General features: G+C 44.6%; 1 protein-coding gene across 1 annotated transcript; it reads right to left on the bottom strand.

Moving 5' to 3' along the window:
* Positions 1–452: 452 nt before the first annotated feature.
* Positions 453–24,685, bottom strand: C4H3orf52 (chromosome 4 C3orf52 homolog). Its single transcript, XM_022599504.3, is given in 6 exon segments — positions 453–517; positions 520–716; positions 3,568–3,638; positions 9,715–9,842; positions 18,417–18,546; positions 24,457–24,685. Coding segments are annotated over 6 exon segments (729 nt in total). The 5' UTR covers positions 24,595–24,685.

The following is a 24,685-nucleotide window of genomic DNA, read 5'->3' as shown; positions in this document are numbered from 1 at the left end:
GGGGAGCGCTGGGGGGTGGCAGATGAAGCCTCACTCGCTCGCCTGTCGCTCACCTCCTACTATGCGGCCCGCCTCCTAACAGGCCACGGACCGGTACCGGTCCACAGCCTGGGGGGCTGGGGACCCCTGTCTTAATGGACTCAGTGGCCTTCAATAGAAAAAGAGATAGATTCCCCATACTGAGGTCATCTTTCAACAATTTAACTATATTGTTTACTTCAAACTCTTCAGCACTTGCTTCTCTTGTGAGATCACAGTGTTTCCATGAAAGTTTCTAATGATATTCTGATGTGGGATATGGGGCTTAGAAGGTGGGTGAACCACAGCAAGGAAACACATAGCAACCCTCATGTTTATAGTTTAGCTGTTTCGTAACATTTTTTCTAGTTGCTCTGTCTGCTCACGGAGGGCAGGAACTGGGTGACCTCCACGGAGCGTGGAACATCACCTGCTCAGAAAGCAAACTGAGCCATCTGCCCTGTCTGGTTCACTTGTTTATCATCACAGCTCTGCCTTCTGATGTGCTCCACTTACCAGAGAACCAGAGGGACGCTGGGTCAAGCCCCAGAGTCTCACAACCGGACACGTTCTGATCATGGAAATCCTGCTGCAAAACGCCCAGCACCAACTCTTCACTCATCACATACTTCATAAAGTTGTGGTCTTCTGACGGAAACCCAAAGTGCAGGTGGTAGGTTATTGTGGCATTTTCACCACTGAAAGGCAAACCAAACAGAGACAGTTAAAAATATCAACAGAGGGCTTCCCTGGTGGCGCAGTGGTTGGGAGTCCGCCTGCTGATGCAGGGGACACGGGTTCGTGCCTCGGTCCGGGAAGAACCCATATGCTGTGGAGCGGCCGGGCCCGTGAGCCATGGTCACTGAGCCTGCGCGTCTGGAGCCTGTGCTCCGCAACGGGAGAGGCCACAACAGTGAGAGGCCTGCGTACCGCTAAAAAAAAAAAAAAAAATCAACGAAATCACACTGCAACTCATGAAACTGATTTTAGGAAAAACATCTTTTTAGTTCTGCATTCCCTCCCAGGACAAAAGGGCAAAGAGTGTACTGCCCTAGAAGCCCCCTCATCAATGCATCCATCACACAAAGTTGAGGTGGTCCTAACCTCCTCCTTCCACCTAGAACCCATCCCCTTGGAGTCCGCCAGGAGAGGCCATGCAGGGGAGATACTGACTCGGCTATTGTCAACGAGGCTCCAAGAGCTGCCCAACACCAGGCTTTACCCCTGAGGCAGGCCAGGGAACCCCTTTTTTTCCCTGTTCTCACACCACAGCCTCTCCCTGCCCCAACAAGTGTGTGTCAGAGCTACTCAGTTTAACTAGTTCATTACTTAACCTATAAAATGTTCAAGGTAGGGCCCAAAGCTCCCTGCCATCGGCTGGATGCAGACTCCTAAACTCTCACAGATGACCCTGGGTACCAGCAGCAAATCATACCTCCCTGGTTTGTCCCCAAAGTGAGAAACTTCTTCTGTCCCATTTCCACTTCCTAACGTTTTGCAACTCTCAGTAAGGGGACCTAAGGAAAGGGAGTTTTCATCTTCTTAGAACATACTTTCCCATTTCTAAAATAAAAATAATCATGAGGCTATCCTCAGCTAATCAACAGTCTATACAGCTTGTTAAATGCTACCTTAACATTTAGATTTCTCAACAGATATCCTTTGGTTCAAGAAGGCCTAGATTTTTTAAAAAGGTCCAGATTAAGAGCCAGCAATAAAATATTTAAGAGTGGCCACATCTGAGACCCTCACCCAAGGGCAAGTTTGAGGGTTTTTTCTTCTTTTTTTTTTTTTAACATCTTTATTGGAGTATAATTGCTTTACAATGGTGTGTTAGTTTCTGCTTTATAACAAAGTGAATCAGTTATACATATACATATATTCCCATATCTCTTCCCTCTTGCATCTCCCTCCCTCCCACCCTCCCTATCCCACCCCTCTAGGTGGTCACAAAGCACAGAGCTGATCTCCTTGTGCTATGAGGCTGCTTCCCACTAGCTGTCTATTTTACATAAGGGCAAGTTCTGCAGACAAGCCAGTCCCAGGAGTGAATCAGAACACTGTCCCTGCCAACGACTGGCAAAGAGCTCCCTCTTGTGGCCAGAGGTCACATACACCAATACTCGGACTGATGCGCAGGCTTTGGAGGCACTGCGTTTGTTTCTCAGTTCGACACTGTTGAAACTCTGTCTGGACTTTAAAAAATGAAACAAAAATGTTTCCCAGCAGAATTTCTTTATCCGAAAATCCTAAAACCCCTGGGTTTTTCTTTCAAATAACTTTTAAAAATAGATTCTCTCACATTACTCTTCAGATTTTGTTTCACTCAATTTTCTGATGGGTTTTCTCAGTATTTACCCCAACCCCTTATGCAATCCCACCTCCTCTAGACCCGTAATAGGGGCTGGATTCTTGGTAAGACCCTTTACGCTCTGAATATCCTTCCTCTCTCACCTGTCTTTGAATTGTAAGTTAGGGCAAGCGCACTGAGAGGAAAGTTGGGTCTGATTATGCATTTCTCCCTTTTCTATTGGCGTTTTAATACCAGTAATTTATGAATAAAATAGGCTAGGTCAAAAGTGTCACCATAAGGTAGCATGCACACTAGCGGTCCATAAAGAAGGAGGAATAGTGCTGTTGACAAGGCAACCTGCCACTGTGTTTTCAGACTCCAAATCCCTTTGGTTTTACCCCACTGTGCACTGGTGCTTCCCCTCCCAGGTTTGGGAAATTTATGGTTTGAGTGGAGGAACCTCAATGTAAAATTGTCTTTGATGGTCACATTCCAGGGCTATCTTAGGCACAGCAGGTAATAAAGCTTTGCCTTGTAAATCTTGTCCTAACAATATAAAAGGATAATCAAATGACTCTTCTACATACATACACACTTTTACCTAAGTGTCTATAGACATATACAAAAACATAAGAGATTAAGAGGAAAGGAAACAATACATATGCGTGTGTATATGTTACACATATATAATACACAAAGTATATATGGTAAATACATGCACAGAAGAAATCACACAGACCAGTGATTGTTATTCATTTTGTAGAAGGGACTGGAATTCATTGCGGAATTGATTGGCACAGGAAGTGTCCAGGGGTAGTGGGGCAGGGGAAGGCAGGATGTGTACTTTGCTGGTAGCATGTATCTTTATTTTTTAATATTATACAAGGAGAATGAACTTGTATATGACTTGTGTTCCTCAAAAGCAAAAGCCAGTACATAATCCAGCACTATCTGAGATCTATTTCTATTTCTACTCTTAGCTTATTCGAGCATCTGCTGGGAAACAGAAATGGTTTGTCTGGGCTTTTGCTCTATTCCCTGTTACTGTGTTGAGTCATATAATTTATCTGGATTTCATTTATTTCCTTCGTAAAATAAGGGCATTGAGCTAGTTGGCCTCCAAAGACCCTCCCGGCACTGACACTATGGTTCTATCTTCCGTTGGTCCCCTCCGTGCTTTCGGATTAGGGAAGTCCTTTTTGGTAACTAGCGATGAGTGTCGAGAGACACCAGCACATAATGCTCCACATTCTTACCTGAAGTCTATGATTTCAACTGAAGTAAAGTAACGGCTCAGAGCTGGTGATGAACTGTACACATCTGTGAGCTAAAACAAACAGGGCCAAATTAACAACCACACACATTACTGCCAGGTCATGCTGCATATCACCTGACAAAGCAAAAATACTCCTAAGCAAAGGAGACCCAACTCTAGGGAGGAATCAACTTACTTAGAGGCTCTGGATGAAGAAACAGGAAGGGGTGGGCCCCTCACCAACCAAAATTCAAGTTAGCATTCATTTCAAGGGATCTCATTTGTAAGGATCCAGTGACCAGGCTGGGATTTTCAACATCTCGTATGTTGCGCTGAGACCTGTGGCCTTACTGGTCGGCAGCCTGAGCCCACACAGACCCTAAGCACCATGGGAAGGAGGGAACCCCCGCGGGGCTAGGAAGACTGCAAAACAGGCCGCTCAGGGCCCCGTTTATAACCAAACAAGGGCCTCTTCTCTCTTTTCTCCAGAGCTTCACTCCAAGGAGAAACAGCCACGCTGTTTCTGGATAATGGGATTAAGTGGGGGGACAATGGCAAAGAGTCAGAGTTCTTATTTTATCCATGAAGTGCTGCAACCATAAAAAATAATGACATCTGTGTTCCCAACTACCCAGGTTTCATGCCCTCACATTTTACAGTATTTAGTTGAGCCCTTTACGTGAAGAAACCCAACACAGCTAAAGCTATTCCTACACACTATTCTGTTTTTCCTCCCTCCCTCCCCACTACTAACCACCGTCCTGAAGCTGGCATGTATCCTTTCCATGCATGTTTTTATAAGCCTAACACTCCCGTGTAATCATAACTATACATAAATTTAATGGACATTTTTATTCAAATAAAACATACCATATTCTACATAATCTTCTCTGACTTGCTTTTTTTTCACTCAAAATCACATTTGAGGTTTACCCATAACGGTACATCTAGATGGAGGTCATGCAATGTGACTCCTAACTCTGCAGAGATTCCATGAAATGATTGCTCCACTTCATCCCTTCCCCTACTGGTGGCCATGGGCTTTGTTTCCGATTTTCTCCTGCTACAAACTATGCTGGGGGGATCCTGCCTGAACCTCTCTGAGCCCCTCTTCTCATACAGGTAAGAGTTTCCCTGGGCCATACACCAAGAGATGGACTTGGGTCCAAGAGTTAGCACATCTCTACCTTAACTAAATCTTTCTGAATTGCTCTCCATTTCACTCCCCTCCCAGCAATGTATAAATGCTCTATTTCCCACAGCCTTGCCAGCATTTAATGTTACCAGATTTTTCCATTTTTGCCAATCTGATGAGTATAACATCGTGTTTTACATCATTTTCATTGGCAATGTCTCGCTTTCTAGTGAGGTTGAGTATCTTTTTGTGTGTTTATTAACTCTGTGGGATTTCTCACCTTTGAATTGCCAATTAGGGCCCTGTCTTTCTCTTGGGTTGCCTTATCCAAACTGATTGGTGTTACATTCTGGACACTAGCTGTTGGTTTTGTGTCATAAATATCTTCTCCCAGTCTTTGATTAGTCTTTTCATCGTGTTTCAGAGATGTGAATTCTCACCTATAGTACCCGAGGACTTGTGGCTGAATGTATTTACGTTGCATCTCTTTAAAATTTACTTTGAAGGTTAAATGCCTTGTTCTTAGCAGGCAGGAGGACAGTGCTGGGATCTGGGTACACCCCCCAGCATGGACCCAGCTCTGAGGCTGGAAGCAAGCCCACGGCCAGGCATCTGAGAGCCCGGCCAGAGCCACTCCTGCCGGCCTAAAGCCTCAGCCCTGACGTTGTTCTAGAAATTCCACACCTACGGTTTCCCCCATGCTGAGCCTGGCACGCCCTGCAGCACCCATCACTGCTCGGTGCCTCACTGTTTTATCCGGCAGCAAGCAGCAGAACCACCCCCGAGGAAAACTTGCGCACCTGTCTCCCACCCATTCCAAGCGGAATCTCATGCAGGCTGCATCCATATTTCGCTCCCACTTAACTCACTGGTGACAATTCATTCTCTCCCAGGTAGAGCAGACGGGATTAGACCACCTCCTCTAATCCTGTCACTATTGCTGTGATCTGCATAGGAATCTTGACAAAAGAGGCATTGCTATCTCTGCTATCTCTCCCTTTCTCACTGATCAAAAAAAAAAAAAAATTCCAGGCATTCAGGGAGGTTACAGAACATGGCCCAGGCCACTCTGCTAGTAAGGGATTCAATCCTAGATGTTACAGACACTAAGGCCAGCTTCCTCATGTTTTATCAAACCACGCAGTGGAGATGAAGCAAGGAGGAAAGTGGATCCTTCTGAATATCAAGGAGGAAAGTAGCATTAAGCGTTAAGAACTTTGGGGGAAAACGACTGGGTCATCTTATAGATTTTGAGCCCCACAGAAAAGAATATTGCTAACAGGCTGACAGTCATTTAGAAGACCCGGGAGGGTGGAAAGTGGCTCTCCCAGGGCTGCTCAGAAGGAGAGGGAAGAAGATGAGGATGCTACAGACGGGATTATTTTTCAAGAGCTGAAAATAATAACAATAATAACAACAATAATGCCACTCTCTTCCTTTAAGATTGAGCTTCTTATGTCAGGAGTTATGTTTGTCCTTCCTTCTTTTTTCCCTCCCTCTCATCCTTCCTTTATTAATCCTTAGGGCCCTAATCACTGTGTTTTGCACATAGTAGGTACTCAGAAAAAATGTTAAGTTAAAATTTTATGTTAAGAGATGGAGTGGTATACTAGATCACTTTCAGTGTCCACTCTAACATTCTTTTTGGTGGCATGGTCTCCGGCTATAATTAGGACATATTTACATATTTAGGAGCTGTTAACCACACTACCCACTTTGGGACCAAAAAAGTGAAAAGAGGGGCTCCTCACCCCTTGCTCTGGTGTCTCTCACACTACGCCTATGTGGCTGGGTACAAACTGAGCTCAGAGCCCGGTGAGCGGATCACCAGAGTCAGGTACAGTGGCTCACCAAAAACCAGCTTCCAATTATTTACAATAGCCAAGACATGGAAGCAACCTAAGAGCCCATCAACAGATGAATGGATAAAGAAGATGTGGTGTATAGAGACAATGGAATACTACTCAGCCCTAAAAAAGAATATGATATTGCCGTTTGCAGCAACACGGATGGACTTCGAGGGTATTACGAAATAAGTGAAATAAGTCAGACAGAGAAAGACAAATGCTGTAAGATAACAATTATATGTGGAATGTAAAAAATAAAACAAACTGGTGAATATAACAAAACAGAAACAGACTCACAGATACAGAGAACAAACTAGTGGTTACCAGTAGGGAGAAGGAAGCGGGGAGAGGCAAGATGGGGGTAGGGGATTAAGACATACAAACTACTATGTATAAAATAAATAAGCTTAAAAGGATATATTGTACAGCACAGGGAATATAGCCAATAGTTTATAATAACTATAATTGGAGTGTGACCTTAAAAACTGTGAATCACTATGTTGGACACCTGAAACTTATAATACTGTATATCAACTATACCTCAACCTTTTAAAAAGTGATAGTGTTAAAAAAAAAAAAAGAAAGAAAGAAAAGAAAACAGCTTCCAGAGGAAGAGGGATGCCTTCCCTGCATCATCAGAGGGGCCAACGCTAATTCGGCAACAAGCACGTGGACTGAGCTATGACACCACAGAGCTAACGGGCTGGCTTAAGCAGAGTATCGGCCCCAACCCTAAGAGAAGGAAACTGGCAGTGAGATATGAGAGGGGCCAGGAAAACTGTGTTTAGAAAAGCAAGACAGTAAAGCAAAAGAGAGGGCACAGTGTTTCAACATCGACCCCCATTTACCTTCCACGTCCAGAAGCTTCTGGAAACTGGCCTAAGTGGAAGAAAGGGGTTCTTGACCTGATAATTAGATAGATAGTAATGTCTCCAAGTTCCTCATTTTTGTTCCTGAACATATCTGATCGGGAAGCCAGGGGCAGGAGTCATTTCAGCTCACTGCACCTTACGTTTATCATCTGCAAGTCAGATAATTCTTTTTTTAAATGTTTTACAGGGGCTTCCCTGGTGGCGCAGTGGTTGAGCGTCCGCCTGCCGATGCAGGGGACCCGGGTTCGTGCCCCGGTCTGGGAAGATCCCATATGCCGCGGAGCGGCTGGGCCCGTGAGCCATGGCTGCTGAGCCTGTGCGTCCAGAGACTGTGCTCCACAACGGGAGAGGCCACGACAGTGAGAGGCCCGCGTACCACAAAAAAAAAAAAAAAAAAAAAAATGTTCTACAAAGTTCTGTATAGGCACCTCATATGCACCTGTGGGTATACAGGGAAAGTGCAGTGATTTCCATTTATCAGAGCAGGAACAAGCTCAAAGAGGCCTGTGAAGTTGCCCCAGAGATCTGCCAGTCCCTGTTCCTCAGCCACTACACGGTGATGAGTTAAAAACACCTGTAGAATCTGCTAACGCCTGCTTCTGTGCAAAAGAGCTATGGCTTTAAAGTGAGTGATTAATATCCAGTTCCCTTTGACATAGTGTCCAGTCTGTAACAGGTGACACATGTGGATGCTGACTCACTTGGTTTCTGCTCGGCCAGTGCAAAACCCCTCAATCAAAAAAGCACCCAAGGGACTTCCCTAGTGGTCCAGTGGTTAAGACTCTGAGCTTCCACTGCAGGGGGTGTGGGTTCGATCCCCGGTAGGGGAACTGGGATCCTGCATGCCACGCGACGTGGCCAAACAATTAAAAAAAAAAAAAAAGGCAACCAAGAGGAAAGTAGCAATAGGTTATTCACTCAGCAGCTTGCTCTGGAAGCAGGTGGCAGGAAAGGTGGAAAAGGGAGCTGCAGATAAGATAGAAACAAGGAAACGGAGGAGGAAGGGAAACCTGGAATAATCCTCGCAAGGTACAAACTCCTGTGATCAAAGGGGCAATCAAACGGTATGCACCTGGCTGCCCAGAAACTGACTCTGGGGTGACCTAGATGGAATCAGACGGAAGCCAAATAAAGAGGGCTCACTCCATTCAAACTATCAACTGCAGGGAAGAGGGTAACAGACAGCAGGCTAGTCTTGCTTAGGTTTTCTTATCAAAAACTTTTCTGGGTCTGGCCGTGAACCACCCTGTCTTTGACAAGGTGACCAGGGCTGCCCACCAACCCTCGTGGTCTGGCTGCAGAGCCCCCATATTGCACAGAGGCTCATTCTCCTGCATTTCCTGCTCCGTGAATGATGTCACCGTCCACCCACGTGGTCACCCAACCAAGAGCCTGGAGCCATGCTCTCCCTCAGACCCACATCCAACCAGCCATGAAGTCCTACTGAGGGAGAAGACCTCTGAAATCTCACCTGAACCTTAATTACTCCCCCTGACATTGCCCTAGTTCAAGGCTCTCTCATTTGTCACCCAACTTATTACAACACCCTCTAACTAAGTGCTCTACTTCCAGTGTTTTTCCATCATCACACAGAACAACTGAAATCAGAGGGTGACCATGTCAGCCTGCAGATTAAAATCTTTCAGGGCCTCGTCAAAGAACACAGAAACCTTCATGAGCTGACCCGTCCCCTCCTGTTCAGCCTCACCTCTGCAAGTCCGCTACACAGTATGCAGGGGCCATAGCACACTGCCGGGCACATCCTCTAGTATTCCCTGCTCTCTAATCTGGAACACCCCTACTTCATATTTCAAGATTCTTCCTGAGTGTCACCTCCTCCAGGAGGCCCTGCGTGCCTCCATCCCCACCTCCATGTTTATATAAAACACACTGTACGTATCTCAGTGATGGAACATATCACACTGTTTATAACTATTTAATTGCTTCCTCTACTTGGACCGTGAGCTCCCATTGAGCGCTCAGACTTTGTGACCCTAGCACCGGGCATGTTGTTGAGCACATCGCAGACCCTCAATGAAACTTCAGGTTGAATCAAGTATAAGACCAGAATGAGAAACCGAACACTGTCCTCCAGGATACATTTAGCTGGAGGCCAGGGCTCCTCCCTCTGGCTTTGCACTACAGAAAATCCATTTCTAAGCACCGGTTTCTGCCACTACCCAGACAAAGAATCCAAGCTTGAAGCTACCTACCGGCTAGCTCTAAGCCAACTGTTCCAGGAGAATTCATACTCTAATGCTAAGAACTCAGTAACAATGCATAAGGTATCCTACCCTTTTCGTGAGCAGGTCAGGCAATTTCTCTTCAGTAACACACTCCTCTGGAATCTTTAGCGTGACCAAGAATGTTTTATTAGACGACAATTCAAGTATTTCATTTTCATCCTCATCGACATAGGTTACTAAAGAGAACGGGGGGGTATAAAAAGTAAAAGTAAACACATGCATAAAATAATAAACTTATTTACTCCATTGGCTGCTATACTTAAAAAACAAACAACGAATATTCATCAGGGATAAAGCCTGGACACAGTAAGCAAGAATAAGCAGAAATGTTTTCTCTTCTCAGTAAGGCTGAATAAAGACAAGGGCTCACCTCTATCATGATATAAATTTTGTTGTTTTATTTGACGCCACGGGGGGCTCAGATTCCACTGAACACAGACTGGGAGAAGGGCGGTGGGAGGAAGCGGGAAGAACGTGAACTCCTTTGTTAAACTGACCCTGTAGCTTAGCTACATGCACAGGTGTCAAGGCAGACGCTGGAGACGTTCTGGAGGGGCCAAAAAACAATGGGGGATGGGGGACAAGGAGTAGAGCAAGGAACTTTGCTGAATCCTCTTCGGTTCTGTACACATGCTGAGGAAGTGACCATCCTCGAGCAGAACAGCTTGGGGATTAGAATCTGAGAGCGTGAGCATGAAGTCATCGCTCTCCAAGATGTCCCAAGGCGGGGATGTTGACACACTCTGTTTGCACTCAGAGCCCCAGGGCTCACAGGACTTACATTCCTGGGACAACAGTTGGCTGCTTTGTTCTAAGGACTATGAGCTAATTGATTTCTTAAGCAGTTAGAGCCAAAGGAAAAACACAGAAAGTCGGAGACAGGAGTTCAAAGCTGGCATGCTGGCACTAATTATGCTCCCCTGGCTTCCTGCCAGGGTCACTAGGGGACAACCTCTCCGGCCCTGAGAAAGGTGTGGGTGACTGGAACCAGGTGTTTGTCGTGAATTTTTTTCTGTAATCCCACACCTCAAACATAACATTATCAGCCTCTTTTACTGGACTCTGAAAAGGCCACAGTGGCATCAATTCTGGGTTTATGATGGAAGAAAGAGTCCTGGTACTTATTCCCTGAGGAAGTCTGAAGTGTGAAGTATGAGAAGCAAGGGAATGTGCAGGAGAATTAACAGAGCGGGCCGGAGGCTGCCAGCCTTAGCAAGTCCAGCGCAATGTTGGCCCCTGGCTGGAATCTGGAGCTTAGATTTCTGGAGTGTTCCCACGTTTCCTGGTAAAGAGTGGCTGGCTGTGCCTCAACTGTTTGCAGAAACAGTGTGGCTTGCGCTGAGCCTCTCCTTTCCTTCTGGGAGTCTGGAGTTTTGGTAGGTACCGGGCAGAGCCTGCCTATGAGACCAACTCCAATAAAAACTGAATCTCTAATGAGCTTCCCTGGTGGGCAACATTTCACACGTGTTGTCCAACTCATTGCTGGAGGAATTAAGTGCACTCTGTGTGACTGCACTGGGCAAAGACTCTTGGAAGCTTGTACCTGGTTGCCTCCATATTTTCCTTTATATCCAAAAGCCATTCCCCACGTGTTTAAAATTCCTTGCAAAGATTATTTAATGGCTGCACTAATGTTCTAAAACCATTTAGTGTTTTTATCTTTCCAATTTATAAATGCTGCTGCAATGGGTATCTTTGAGCTCTACACCCACCACATACATTTCCAGAGTAGATATCGTTGCCTCAGAAAGGAATAAGGATGCCAGAGAATGGATACAGGAGTCACAGAGCTGCTGAACTCAAGGGCACTAAGAAATGCCAGGTTTGCCATTGTATATTCTTGCCTCCTTTGCCACAGACTGATTGACTATAAGCGCATGGGTTTACTTCTGGGCTCTCTATCCTGTTCCGTTGATCTGCATCTCTGTTTTTGTGCCAGTACCATACTGTTTTGATGACTGTAGCTTTCAAGTATAGTCTGAAGTCAGGGAGCCTGATTCCTCCAGCTCTGTTTCTCTTTCCCAAGATTGTTGTAGCTATTCAGGGTCTTTTGTGTTTCCATACAAATTTTAAGATTTTTTTGTTCTAGTTCTGTGAAAAATGTCATTGGTAATTTGATAGGTATTGCAGTGAATCTGTAGAGTGCTTTGGGTAGTATGGTCATTTTGAAAATATTGATTCTTCCAATCCAAGAACGCAGTATATCTTTCCATCTGTTTGTGTCTTATTTGGTTTCTTTCATCAGTGTCTTATAGTTTTCATAGTACAGGTCTTTTGCCTCCTTAGGTAGGTTATTCCTAGGTATTTTATTCTTTTTGATGTGATGGTAAATGAGATTGTTTTCTTAATTTCTCTTTCTGATCTTTCATTGTTAGTGTATAAGAAAGCAGGAGATTTCTGTGTATTAATTTTGTATCCTGCAACTTTACCAAATGCATTGATGAGCTCCAGTAGTTTTCTGGTAATGTCTTTAAGATTTTCTATGTACAGTATCATGTCATCTGCAAACAGTGACAGTTTTACTTCTTTTCCAATTTGGATCCCTTTTATTAAGAAATGCCAAGTTCAGGACTTCCCTGGTAGTCCAGTGGTTAAGGCTCTGTACTCCCAATGCAGGGGGCCCGGGTTTGATCCCTCATCAGGGAACTAGGTTCCACATGCATGCTGCAACTAAGGAGCTTGCCTGCCGCAACTAAAGAGCCTGTGTGCCACAGCTAAGGAGCCAGCACAACCAAAATAAATAAATAAATAAATGATAATTTTAAAAAAAAAAAAAGGAAGAAAGAAATGCCAAGTTCAAAAAGAGGTCTCCAATAATAGCTCTAATGACATATATTTAACTTGTATTATCTGAATGAATCTGTACCCGACCTGGCTAAATAGTCGTGCTTGTTAAAATAACAACAACAGCAAAAAAAAAAATAGGCTTACCCAGTCAGTAGAATTTTCATGTTTTTAATGGGATTTAACCTAGTCAGTATTTCCATGTAGAGAAAACGTCTTTAAAAAATTGTAGTACATACATAGAGGACACTGGAAGCACACAAAAACAGCTCTTAGGCAGGAATATAAGAAATGAGGCTGGAGAGGTAGGCCTTAAATGCCAGATGTCTTCAAGAGATAATGGAGGTTGTAAAATGCCTCCCAGGAAGGAGATGAGGGTAAATCTGCTGGTGACAGATGGGATGAAATGGAACTGGGGGAGATTGGAGGCAGAGAGGCCACTGGGCAAGAATGGGAGAGACAGATTTCGACTGACAGCAGTGGGAAGAGGAAGGAAGGAAGGGAGGGAGAAGAAAGACCAGGATGGTGGAAACAGAGCTGGTTGTAAAGGCAGCCAGACTTAGTTTGAATTCCAGCTCAGTTAGGCATTAGCCATGTTACTTGAGCAAGTCACTTAAATCTCTGAAGCAGTTTCCTCAACAGAAATGCCTACACTGTAGGTGACGGTAAAGACAAGAAGCACCATATATAAAGTATACAGCACAGAGCCTTGCAGTAGGCAGGTAGTCAATGTTGAAAGTTTCTATCAAGACACTACCAAGGAATGATTGATAAGACCTGGTCATTATCTAGCTATAGGAAAGAAGAAGAAATCAAAAGTGTTCCAAAGTATCAAGCCTAGGTAACAGGAAGAATAACAGCTACTGTATTATGCACATGTATGCACTTGTATTTACCTCGTGTAATCCTCAAATCAACCCTATTAATTAAATATTAATGTTTTTATTTTAAAATGAAGACATTGAGGCTTAGAAAAAATGCATAATTTGCTTAGGTCAGTCAATTGAGCTAGTAAGTAGGAGGGTCAAGGTATATTTATAGACACAGATCCAGAAATCATTTATATTTTACAAATGTGGAAACTGAGGCCAAGAGCGTTGAAGAATTTGCCTAAAGTTACACAATTGGATGATATAAACCTGGCCTCATGACTCACCATGAAACTATAAAAGGTGAGCTCAGTGGAGAAGGGGATACACATGACTAGTAGTTTCACATGGATAATGATAAAAATGATGACAGTTATTTCCAGGTAGAGAACTATAGCAAAGTGCACGACTAAAACTCAGGAAAAGTGTTCCAGGGGGCACCTCCGAGAGGGGATGGCTGCTGCCTTGGGACTAAATGAGCTTCTCAAGGGAAAGAATGAAGAATGAGAAAAGTGAGAAGGCTGAAGACATGCCTCCTGCAATCACAACATGGAGCCAAAGGCAGAAATAAAGTCCTGAAGTCCAGAGTTCTGAAGGCCTGGAAGAGTACAATACAGTGGAGAGAGCTGAAGGCTGCAAACAGGGCAGGGGAAGGGAGAAAGGTCATTGGGTTTTATGATCAGACACTTGCTGTTGACCTTTGGAAGAACAATTTGGGACCAATGGATACAGTGGTTTAGGAGTGAGCAGGAGATAAGATCACAGACCTCTCTTTCTAGAAGTTTGCCAGTGAAAAAAGAGGGAGAGAAAAATATATAAATGAAGTAGCAAGATGCTGATGGAAGACTGCTCTGAGGGAGAGACTATGTGAGCACATTTGAAGAGGCCCTAGAGGATGCTTAGAAAGAAAGGGCGCTATCTGAAGGTCCACGGGTCAGAAGAAGCTGGAGAGGATTCTATGGAGAGCACAGGTGAAGAGGTCAGTCTTGGGAAGACAGGAGAACATATGAGATGTGAGGGAAAGAGAAGCAGGTGAAAATGCAAAGAAATTTCAAGATACTGGGCTTGCTGTCTGCCTAGGATTTTCCCATGAGTCACCCTATACCAGGGAGCAACCGGTGCAACTTGCTTGTCTGCCAGGACCATGTGATGTCATAATATGTGATTCTTATTCCCAACTCAAGGCAAAACAAACCCATCCAATACAGCATCACATAGGAAGTCCCTGCCTGCATCTCAGTACCAGAGCCTCCCCTACTCATACAAAAAAAACGTATGGTAAGAGAGCTGGGGGACATCACATAAGGGTTCCTAGACTGTTAAAACTGGTCACCTTTAACTCATATTTCTAAGCATCCACCTACTTGTCACAGTTTGGTTTCTGTAACATTTAAAATATTTTGCCCAAACCAAGGAAAGGTTTCACCAGTTAAGGCATTCCTAGGGTCTCTCCCCTCACTGTTCGGACAAATTAGTAAAGAAAGCAGAATCCTTGAGGATGTTTATCTGATTCTCCAAATTATCCAGACAGGAAATGACTTTGAGAGAGAGGAAAACTTTTTTTTTTCCTTTACCCTTCACACAAAGGAATTTATAATTCCTTAGGGAGAAAGAGAAAATCCATTAATACTTTCTTCCTAAAGATCTGGGACAAAACCAGGCCTCTAGATTTAACGGGAAGGATTCCCTGAGCTCTGCCCGCGTCCCTCCGCCAACACCAAATTGTCCAATTTAAGAAGGTTTCATCGTCTCTTGTGAGCCTGGTGGAGTGCTAGCCTCTCCTCCACACTGTGGACACAGCCCAGGCTCAATGCCTTAAGCCGAGCCGTGATCCTGAATTTGCCATCACTTCAGTGGTGTACCATGGGCAGAGTCGGGGGAGAGCCCACTCCAGGTGCAGGCAAGAAGGGGTGCACAGTCTGTAGAGAATTAATAATAATAAACCTGACCACAGGTTGGTCTGCCTGTATTATCACCACATCATGGCCATTCCTATCAATGTCAGTGACAAGCTACAGCTCCCCACTGGGCACCTCATTCTGGTACCCTATTGGCCCCTCCCCAAATGGGATATCTTTCTGTACTGGGATGTATTTAGTGTACCCTCTGGGTCCACTCCAGCTCCACATTTATTATCACCTCGACCTCTGAGCCTCAGTCTGGAGACTACAGAGCCCCGAGACAGGAGAGTAAGGAGTTGGGAGAAAGGGAAGGAGGAGGGGAATGGCAAATGGAGGTGCTGAGAAACTTCACTTCTTAATGAACCAGACAGCACCACTTCTTAAAGAATGTACACTCATTCTTTTTCTTTTAATTGAAGTATAGTTGCTGTACAATGTTATATAAGTTACAGGTGTACAATGTAGTGATTCACAATTTTTAAAGGTTATACTCCATTTACAGTCATTGTAAAATACTGGTCATATTCCCCGTGCTGTACAATATACCTAATAGTCTGGATTTCTTTCTCCCCTACCCACATATCGCCCCTCCCACATTCATTAACGAATGCACAGCCTTCGACTCTCCCACCTGCCCTTTTCCCAGAGAGCAGCATTTTCTACACAGCGCCCAGAAGTTCTACCAATACTCGATTCATACCAACGGGCTTGACAATTGGACAATGGCTGATTTTTGCAGACTGTCATCCCAGAAGTGCCCGCGGAGCTGCTCTGGGTGAGGCTGGGACTGTCATGAAGGGAGTCCTGTCCCTGCTCCTTTTTATCCATTAAACCCACCACTGCCTACTATGACCCTCCCCACAAGCCCAAACTCTTGAAAGTTGAGATGCCAAGTAAAATAAAAGTATTTCCCTGATTTAAAAAAAGTAAAAGTTTGAAAATCTCTCTTATGGCATTAACATATTTTAAACACAATTTTATAACGAAACTGAAAACAAAGTTTGCACGGCAAGTGTTAAAAAACTCTTCCCTGAATCTGATCCTGTGAACTCTCATGTCCCCCTGAGAAACTGGAGGAAAATGGAATCCCTTCTTCTGCAGGTTGCTCTTCGTGATCTGAAGAGGTCAAATGACTTTCTGAGAATGAAAATGGAAGACAGCTCTTGGATCTCGAGTTGTTTTTTTGGCCACTCAGCTTGCAGGATCTTAGTTCCCCAACCAGGGATCAAACCCGTGCCCCCTGCAGTGGAAGCATGGAGTCTTAACTAATGGACGCCAGGGAAATCCCTGGGTCTTGAGCTTTAGAATCCTCAATATCAAACCAACCAAATCTGTGGCATCATCCTTTGTTATAGGCCCCAGATACCAGCCGATGGTTCAGCCAACTTTTAGGACAGCACTGGCTGGTTGTGATAGGACAAGGCTGTGTGACTCAATTTCAGGTTCAATATCCACATGTGGGAGATGATGGGAAGAGGGAGTATCAACACTCATACCAAAGCGATTGTCCTCAGTGTGATGAAGGAGGGGCAGCACCTCTTATCAACTTCTCCCTGCCTCAGGACCAGCCTCTGGCCTCAAAGACACAGCCATTCCACCTCAACACTGCCTTAAGTAACTAAGCAAACATGCTGCCTGCCTGGGAAGCTCACATGCTAGAGGTTGGCACACCTCATCAGAGTTTTCCTGTTTCTTCAGGTACTGTAAAACTTTGAGACAGGAGATGAAAGGGTTGGGACAAGGAGGAACAGGAGGTGAATGACAAATGCAGTTCCTTAGGAGAATTCCCAGGGCCCCCTCTGGAGAAACTCAGGGGCTGCCATGCTTGCTCTCATCCTGTAACTTGGTTTGCTATGGAGAGTCCAGCTCAACCCTTATCTTGTGGTGATCGGATCATCCTCACAAGTATCCAGGTTCCAGAAGAGCCCCCCTCACACCCCTGTACCCTACAATCACCCACACATAGAAATGAAAGCACTTTTCTTCTTTCCTATTTTGAAATTGAAATATTGCCCACTGGGGGCAGGGGGGGGCGCTATATTTATGCATCATAAAAACCTTAATACCGATAATCATAAAAAAATTAGCAACTACCTAAAAGGTTTTAAAAAGATGTGGAAGGGCTTCCCTGGTGGCACAGTGGTTGAGAGTCCGCCTGCCGATGCAGGGGACACGGGTTCGTGCCCCGGTCCGCGAAGATCCCACATGCCGTGGAGCGGCTGGGCCCGTGAGCCATGGCCGCTGAGCCTGCGCGTCCAGAGCCTGTGCTCCGCAACGGGAGAGGCCACAGCAGTGAGAGGCCCGCGTACCGCAAAAAAAAAAAAAAAAAAATGTGTAAGAGTACATCATGCAGTTATAAAAAAAAAGTTCACAAATAATTTTTAATGAATTGGCAAAATGATCTCAATGTAACATTAAAATCCTAAAGGTGAGTCACAGAATGATAAAAAACAATCTGATTGCAAATTATTTTTAAAATGCAAGTAAGGAAAAGACTAGAGAAAAATATAACAAAATATTAATAATGTGGATGGGCTTTATGGGTAAGTGAACATGTACTATGTTCATATTCATAATAAAAAATAAAATGAGATAATGCATGTAAAATATATATTTAGCACCATGTGAGTTTTTGTTTTGTACCACATACAACACAAATATAACAGTGATTTCTAAAATAAGTTAAAATAATGACAGCTTACAGATACATGGTTGTATAAAGTTTTTTAAATGCTTCCAAATACATTATTCATCATTTTACCATTACAATAATATACTAGGTATATCAGATAAAGTTATCGTTATACAATAATTACCTTTTTACAATAATTATCTTTACTAAACAAATTATTTTAAAAACTTTTCAAACACGCATGGGTAAGATACAATAAAACATAGTGTTTATGGAAATTAAAAATTTAAGAAATCTTCAACATCCAATGGGTAGAGTTTAAAGTAAAACAATGACCCCCATACTTTTTCCAGAGTTTATAAAACACACAAAAAAGGAAATAAAAGAGAAAAGCAAAAATCATGTATAAGTCCCATCTATTCAACATATTGCAAAGCAGTTTTAAATTCATATTATAAACGATGAAGTAGCAGTGAGTCCGTCTTTGATTTCAGCGTTTAAGTGTCATAAACATTACATGAGTTCTCAAAATGCATCAATTTAGTCATGTTTAAAACCTCTTACCTCCAATCAGACATAAGCTTATGGTGATGACTATAACGAGACCTAGGAAAACAGAGGCGAGGACCATCCACAGTTTGCACTTTCCAACCAAGTTCTTATTACAGGAGTTCCAAGGGCTTTCCTTGTCAGCCTGGAAAGCAGAGGGAGACTTAGAGGCAGGCATTTGGTTTCAACAAACATTTTTTAATACTCACTATGGGCCAGTGACACAGAAATGAAGGCAGCAGGATCCTGACCTCGAGGGGCTCCACCCTACTGAGTCAAGTTTACAAAAGGACAGGAATGGAACCTCACAAAGAAGTTAGCAAGAAAATGCTCTGGGGACTCTGAGGTGGGAAGGACAGGCAGGATTTTGAAGGATGGACAGAGAAAGGCATTGCAAACCCGGGAAAGAATATCCTCCGTGTCGACTCACAATGAAATTGGCCAAGAGATGCATCTGATAGGAATGTGGGTTTCAGAGGCAAGTAATGAGAGTTAAGATTAGAGGGAGTGAAAGGTTGAAGCATATCTGAGAGGGTCTTAAATGCTGCCAGAGCAGTTTGGACTTAAATTGGCATGTACTGGGAACTCGTTGAAGGTTTTTGGCACAAAAAAGCTGAGGAGAAGATTAAGAGAATGATGTATAGTTTAGACCAAGAGAACCTTCTGCTGGGGCCCAGACTCTATGTAATAAGGGCCTGGAAAGGGAATGAAAGGGAGGACAAGGACGGGAGAGATACCAGAAAATAAGCTGCAATGTGTGTAGTGAGGCAGAGGGTGGGGTTAAAGCAAATAATTTCAACTGCTCTGGTCTACTGAACACCAACACCGTTTCACTTCATCTGAATAGCCCTGCAAGGGAGGTATTAACCCATTTCAAAGATGCACTTGGGAGAGATTAGCCAGGACTAACCCCTGCTGTGTGACACTGCCCCACACACTCCTCTCCCATTGGTCTACAGGGTCCCCCAGGCACTGTGTGGGGCTCCAGGTTAAGAGTGCGCCCGGCCACCTTCACTCTCAGTACTGCCACCTGCCCCTAAAAGGTCCCATTCCTCTCCTCCTACTTCCTACATGGAGACCATGGGAAACAATGGAATATGATGCGGAAAAAATGTGTTTCTGTATCAGGATCCCAATCCCAGCTATATCACTTAAAGGCAGGGTGGCTATCAGCAAACTCCTTACTGAAACTCACCAGCCCCAAGGTCCTCACCTGTAAAACACATAAGTAATAAATCTAGCTCACGGGGCTGTTATAAAAACTAGAGATCACGCACATGAAGCACTTGCTAAACAAGGGTAGAGTGGAGGTCACACTTCGGAGCCCCTGAGCGCACTTGACACTGGTTCTCAACACACAGGAGCCAGTGGTTACGTGGAGTATTCACCTGCCTCACCAAGCGGCAGCAGGCACTTCCTGAATCCGTGCCTCGTTAACTTTCTCTTCCGTCGTGATTTTAGTGGCAGCTATCAGAAAAGGAAACTGTCCACGTAAGGACTACAGTTTAATCTTTCTCAATGAGAGGGTCCAAGCCTGCATATCAGAATCACGTGAAGGGGAATTTAAACAACAAACACCTAGGCCTTACCCGGACCCAGGGGATCAGATTGCAGGGAAGGTGCGAGCAGACCCAGTTTGTCAATGTAGACTTCCCAAGGTAAATCAGCGGCTTTACGAGAGGTGGACCCCTGGTCTGGAGCCTCCCTGCTCTTCAGGAACCTGGTCAAATCTCTCCTTTCGTGGAGGCCTCCCTACCAGCCCACCCGTGGAGAGATCTCCCAGTACACACAGCTCGTCTGCCGCTGCCACTGCCTGTCTTGTCTGGTTTCAGGTCCGAATATAAACAGATGCTGGCCTATCTTCCTAGGGAAAGTGAAACCACATAGAAGGAAGGGTGGCTCTTAAAATTCCCCACTCTTATATCCCATACCTCTGCCTCATACAAGTAACAGGCACTTAATAAATGTGTGTTGCTTAGTTATAGTGGGAGCCCAAAATTTTGAGAATGCACTTTGAGAAGCTCTAGAGTAGAGGTCACACTTTGGAGCCCCTGCATGCACTTGCCCTTCGGGTGGGGTATGAGGGGTGCAGTAAAGTCCCCGTCAATATCTGGACAGAGGGAAACCCTCTTGAGGTAAGTGGGTGTGGAGTCCAGGGATGGCACCACCGCTCACCCCTACCCACAGACTGAGCATTGCTCCAAGGTCACCAAAGCTAGTGGCTCAACAAGGCACATAAGAAAGAGGAGTCCCAGTACAAGAAGCCTTGAACTTCTCAGGGGACAGAAACATATCTTCCTATTTACAGAGCTCCTGAGACACATGCCATTTTCAGTCCTTGTACAAGACACAGCAGGAACCATAAAGATTAGTGCAAAATGAAACGGTCTGGAGTCTCAAATGAGCCCGTGAATGAGGGTCAATGCACCTCTTCGGCCCTTTGTGCCTTCACCTATGCTATCCCTTAGAGACCACAAACTAGGATACGCTGGTGGTGTGAGGAGACCAATGTTCTGACTTCCTGGGGGAACTCAGCTCAGAATTATATAGCCCTCCTCTGTAGGAAATGCCTCTTCCTGTCCAGCCCATCACTGCCATCCTACAGGCTGGCCCCTTCTCCTGCCGTCAGCCCGAAGCCAGAGACCACTATCCTTTGAATGGCTGATCTTCACATATTTTAAGGCATCGTAAAATGGTCTGTCAGACACACCCAACCCATCAACAGAGTACAGCGCTTCTCAGCGGTCTGCACACTAGAATCAACACAGGAATTCTAGTTTTTCGAAGTGCCCCCAGGAGAGTCCACCCTGCCTTGAGAGAGCCTCTGATCCAGCAGATGCATGCTACCCATGCACACTGGGCCATGGAAACACAATGCCTCCTTCACTGCCTTCTTTAGCATTTCTTGCCCAAATTCTAGGTCATGAGGAGAGGCCACAGGCAGGTTCTTCTCCAGAGTGGCTTCTGAAGATTTTTGCAAACTGCATCTTACACTCTATGATGGCAGCATATGGCCCAAGAATTTCTGTGACTTTCCTCTGACTATTCCCCCAGATATATTCACATCCCTCTTCAAATAAGGTCCAAATACATGACATAAGGTCCTGAAACAATGGCAGGACTACGTATCTCTTGGATACAAAAAGCTTTTCTTCTCTTTGGCTCAATTAGGAAAAGGTATTATATAGATCAGGGGAAATTTTTCTTAGCACACAGTAAAATCTATATTTTGTAATCTTCATTGTGGGATTTAATCCACTTGTTGACTCAAGCACAAAAGGGCCAGCTGATTCTTGTCCTAAATTCTGAACAACACATGTCAATGGGCTAATTTTTAGCTAGCCCATTCATATATGTATTGCCTGCCTCAAAACTACCCATGGATTATTATTGCTATTATTAAAATGATGCTGCCATCCCTTAAAATGCCTCTGGGACTTTTACCTGAAAACTGAGGTCAGAGTCCGTGAAATGAGCCATAAAAGAAAAGTAGTCTTACTCAATTATCCCTAATGCCTTTTCCAGTTTTGACCCAACTACATTGCCATGTTTACAGTGATGGCAGGCAAAGTGAAGTTCAATGGCTTACAATCCTTTTCCCTCAAGCCCCAAACCCAAATTAAGAAACAGAAAGTTCTTTCTACTGCCTTTGAATACCCTCCCAGATTAGCCCTTCCAAGTAGGAAGATACCCATGATATGGGATGTCTTCTTCCCGATGATTCTCAAACTGTTCCCTGCTCGTCACGCATCTACCCGTCTGCTTACATCTCCCTCATCATGCCAGATACGCTACTCAATTCCTCATATTTCACCTACGTTCCATAACTTACAGAAATTAGTAATAATATATAACAGGCAATTATACATAAATAAATATGTTATATATATTTATATATTCAAATTATGTACATATATATAGACATATAAAATAAATCAACAAATGCAGCATAGGTTTGAAAAACAGCCTGAGTTCAATCTCAGAGCCACCACTGGGTGAACTTGAGTATTTAGGTAACTCCGCCTGCATCTCAAGTTCTTCACTCAGTTTCTTCTTCTGTCAAATCAGAATGCCACCCCCTTCCTCTGAAGTTTGTTGTGCTCATTAAATGCATTTATGTAGCAGAAGTGTTTGGCACACGATAGGTACAAAACATATGTTTAATAAAAACACATGGACTTAATGCTACATTTCAAAGTTGGAAATCTTAACATACAGTTTAAAGAGACCTACACACAAAAGTCTTAAGAGTCTGGATCTTGTGCTTGTGGCTACATTCGTTGACTTTTCAAGTTAAAACACACTTCAGCTGATTCTATGGAACCAGAGAGAATGATTAACACATTGGATGAGGATTTTTTTTTCCTCTTTTTAAAAATTATTCCTCTTCAAGCATTTCTAGAATGTTCTCCAAGTGCTGATGTAACCCTTCATCTTCACGCCATTCTGTCCCTCACACAGCTTTCCTATTTCCTACACAGCTTTGCATTTCCTACAAAGAAAGCTAGTTCACAAGGAAGTCTCAGATATCTGTATACACCTGGCTAACAAGGAAGTAACTAAAACATGAAAAAGCAATCTCTACCAGGTAGGTTAAATGATAATAAATACTGACACCCTGTATGTGTCCTGCACAGTCTACTCCTCCACTGTATTCAACATGCATTCCCAGACCTCACAAAGAAGACTGGTTGGTCACATTACATTACCACCAGTTGACAGCTGGGAAAACATAGGCCTTAGTGCCTTGCCTTGGGACACACCTTTTAATGGGGAAGTTGTCACCAGAATTCAGATCTCTGGATTCAGTTCCAAACCATGGAGTCCGTGGGGTGTCCTGGGTCTATCTGACATGAGGCAAGTACTCCCAATTCCCATTCCTAGACATTGCCTTGGAGGATCCATACAGCAAGTCCACAGTTGCAGCCACTTGCACAGAGATCAAATCATCTTCCTCCAACTTTCATTTTTCTATGGTATTCATCTTTCATTCAAATATAAGGTAGCAAATTACTCTCCAGGGTACCTATAAAAGCAGACTTTACAGTATTACTAGGAATCAAGGAGGAAGCAAAAGCAATGCTTTCAACTTCTGAATTTCCTGCTTATCCCCGAAATCAACAGTTGAGCTGCCAAAGGGATGGCAGTAGAAGAGAGGGCCCTAGAAAAATCAGGTTGGAACCATATGTGTATATATGTGGAGTTCCATATAACAAGTAAACATCAAGCCAGTTAGAAGGGTTAATCAGAAGGTAGAATTCAAAGTCTCTGCTGTGTTACAAGCATTTGATCAGAATGAATAATTTTCCTGCCCCTGTTAGAGCTGAATCAGAAGAGTTCAGCCTAAACATCACCAGGGACTTACTTAGAAACTGAGGTGAGGCCAAAGCAAATGAGGCAGTCTAGTTCTTTGAGACAAGAACTTGGAAATTATTTCCCTTAGTTGAGCAGGGCAAGTTCACCCCCCAGGCCTTCTGTACTTGCTCTTTTCTCCCTTCTCCCCTACATCTCTTCCTGTGAAATCAAATGGCCAGACTGAGAGAAGACAAAAAGTGTAGACCCAGGGGATGGCGAGCCGGGATGGGGGATGGTGGGCGGTGGGTGAAGGCTGGGGGAGGGTGGAGGGTGAGGGCAAGTAGCAAGGTCGTATAGGAAAGGAAGACAAAGAATTCTCAAGAAAAGGAGACACCAGTTATCGCTGGTTCTCCCTACTGGAAAAAGAAAAACCAAATTAAAAGTTAATGAACTTTTTAAAACCACCTCTACCTCTGGGGATTCTCTCTCTGAAGAGAGGAGCCGCACACCTCCGGGAAAAGATTCCTCAAGTTCCTTGGAGCCGGAGGGATCCGAGGGGCCTCGGGCAGGCTCAAGGTGGAGGGCATTGTTGTGTCTGCTCCATTCAGAATATTCCAGCGCGCACCACCGGCGCTTGGGGTCTGCTGCGCCCAGAGAGCTGGCTGGAAACCGGAAACTGTGCGGTGCCAGGCCCGGGTCCTGGCCGGCAGCCTGGCTCAGAGCCCGTCGGATAACGCCGCCAGAGCGAAGACGACCTTACCTGAACTGGGCAGGGCTCCTCCTCCAGAGGAAAGATGCCCTGGACGGCTCCACTGAGAGGCGTCTGCTCGTCTGGCTGCCCCTGGATCACCGAGAGCTCCAGCTCATCTCCTGGCGATGGGGGCCCGGCCCCCTCCATGGACGGGGAGAGGAGGATTAAACAGCCCGCCAGGAAGCAGGACGCATACACCCGAGGGTGCAAAGTGGCCTCGAGCGTGGCTTGCCCTACG

The sequence above is a fragment of the Delphinapterus leucas genome, chromosome 4 (assembly GCF_059928025.1).
Source record: "Delphinapterus leucas isolate spDelLeu-1000000601 "Yukka" chromosome 4, BTC_Dleu_Yukka2, whole genome shotgun sequence".
Lineage (NCBI taxonomy): Eukaryota > Metazoa > Chordata > Mammalia > Artiodactyla > Monodontidae > Delphinapterus > Delphinapterus leucas.
Note: the sequence above shows the minus strand (reverse complement) of the source record. Positions and strands in the feature narration are given on the sequence as shown.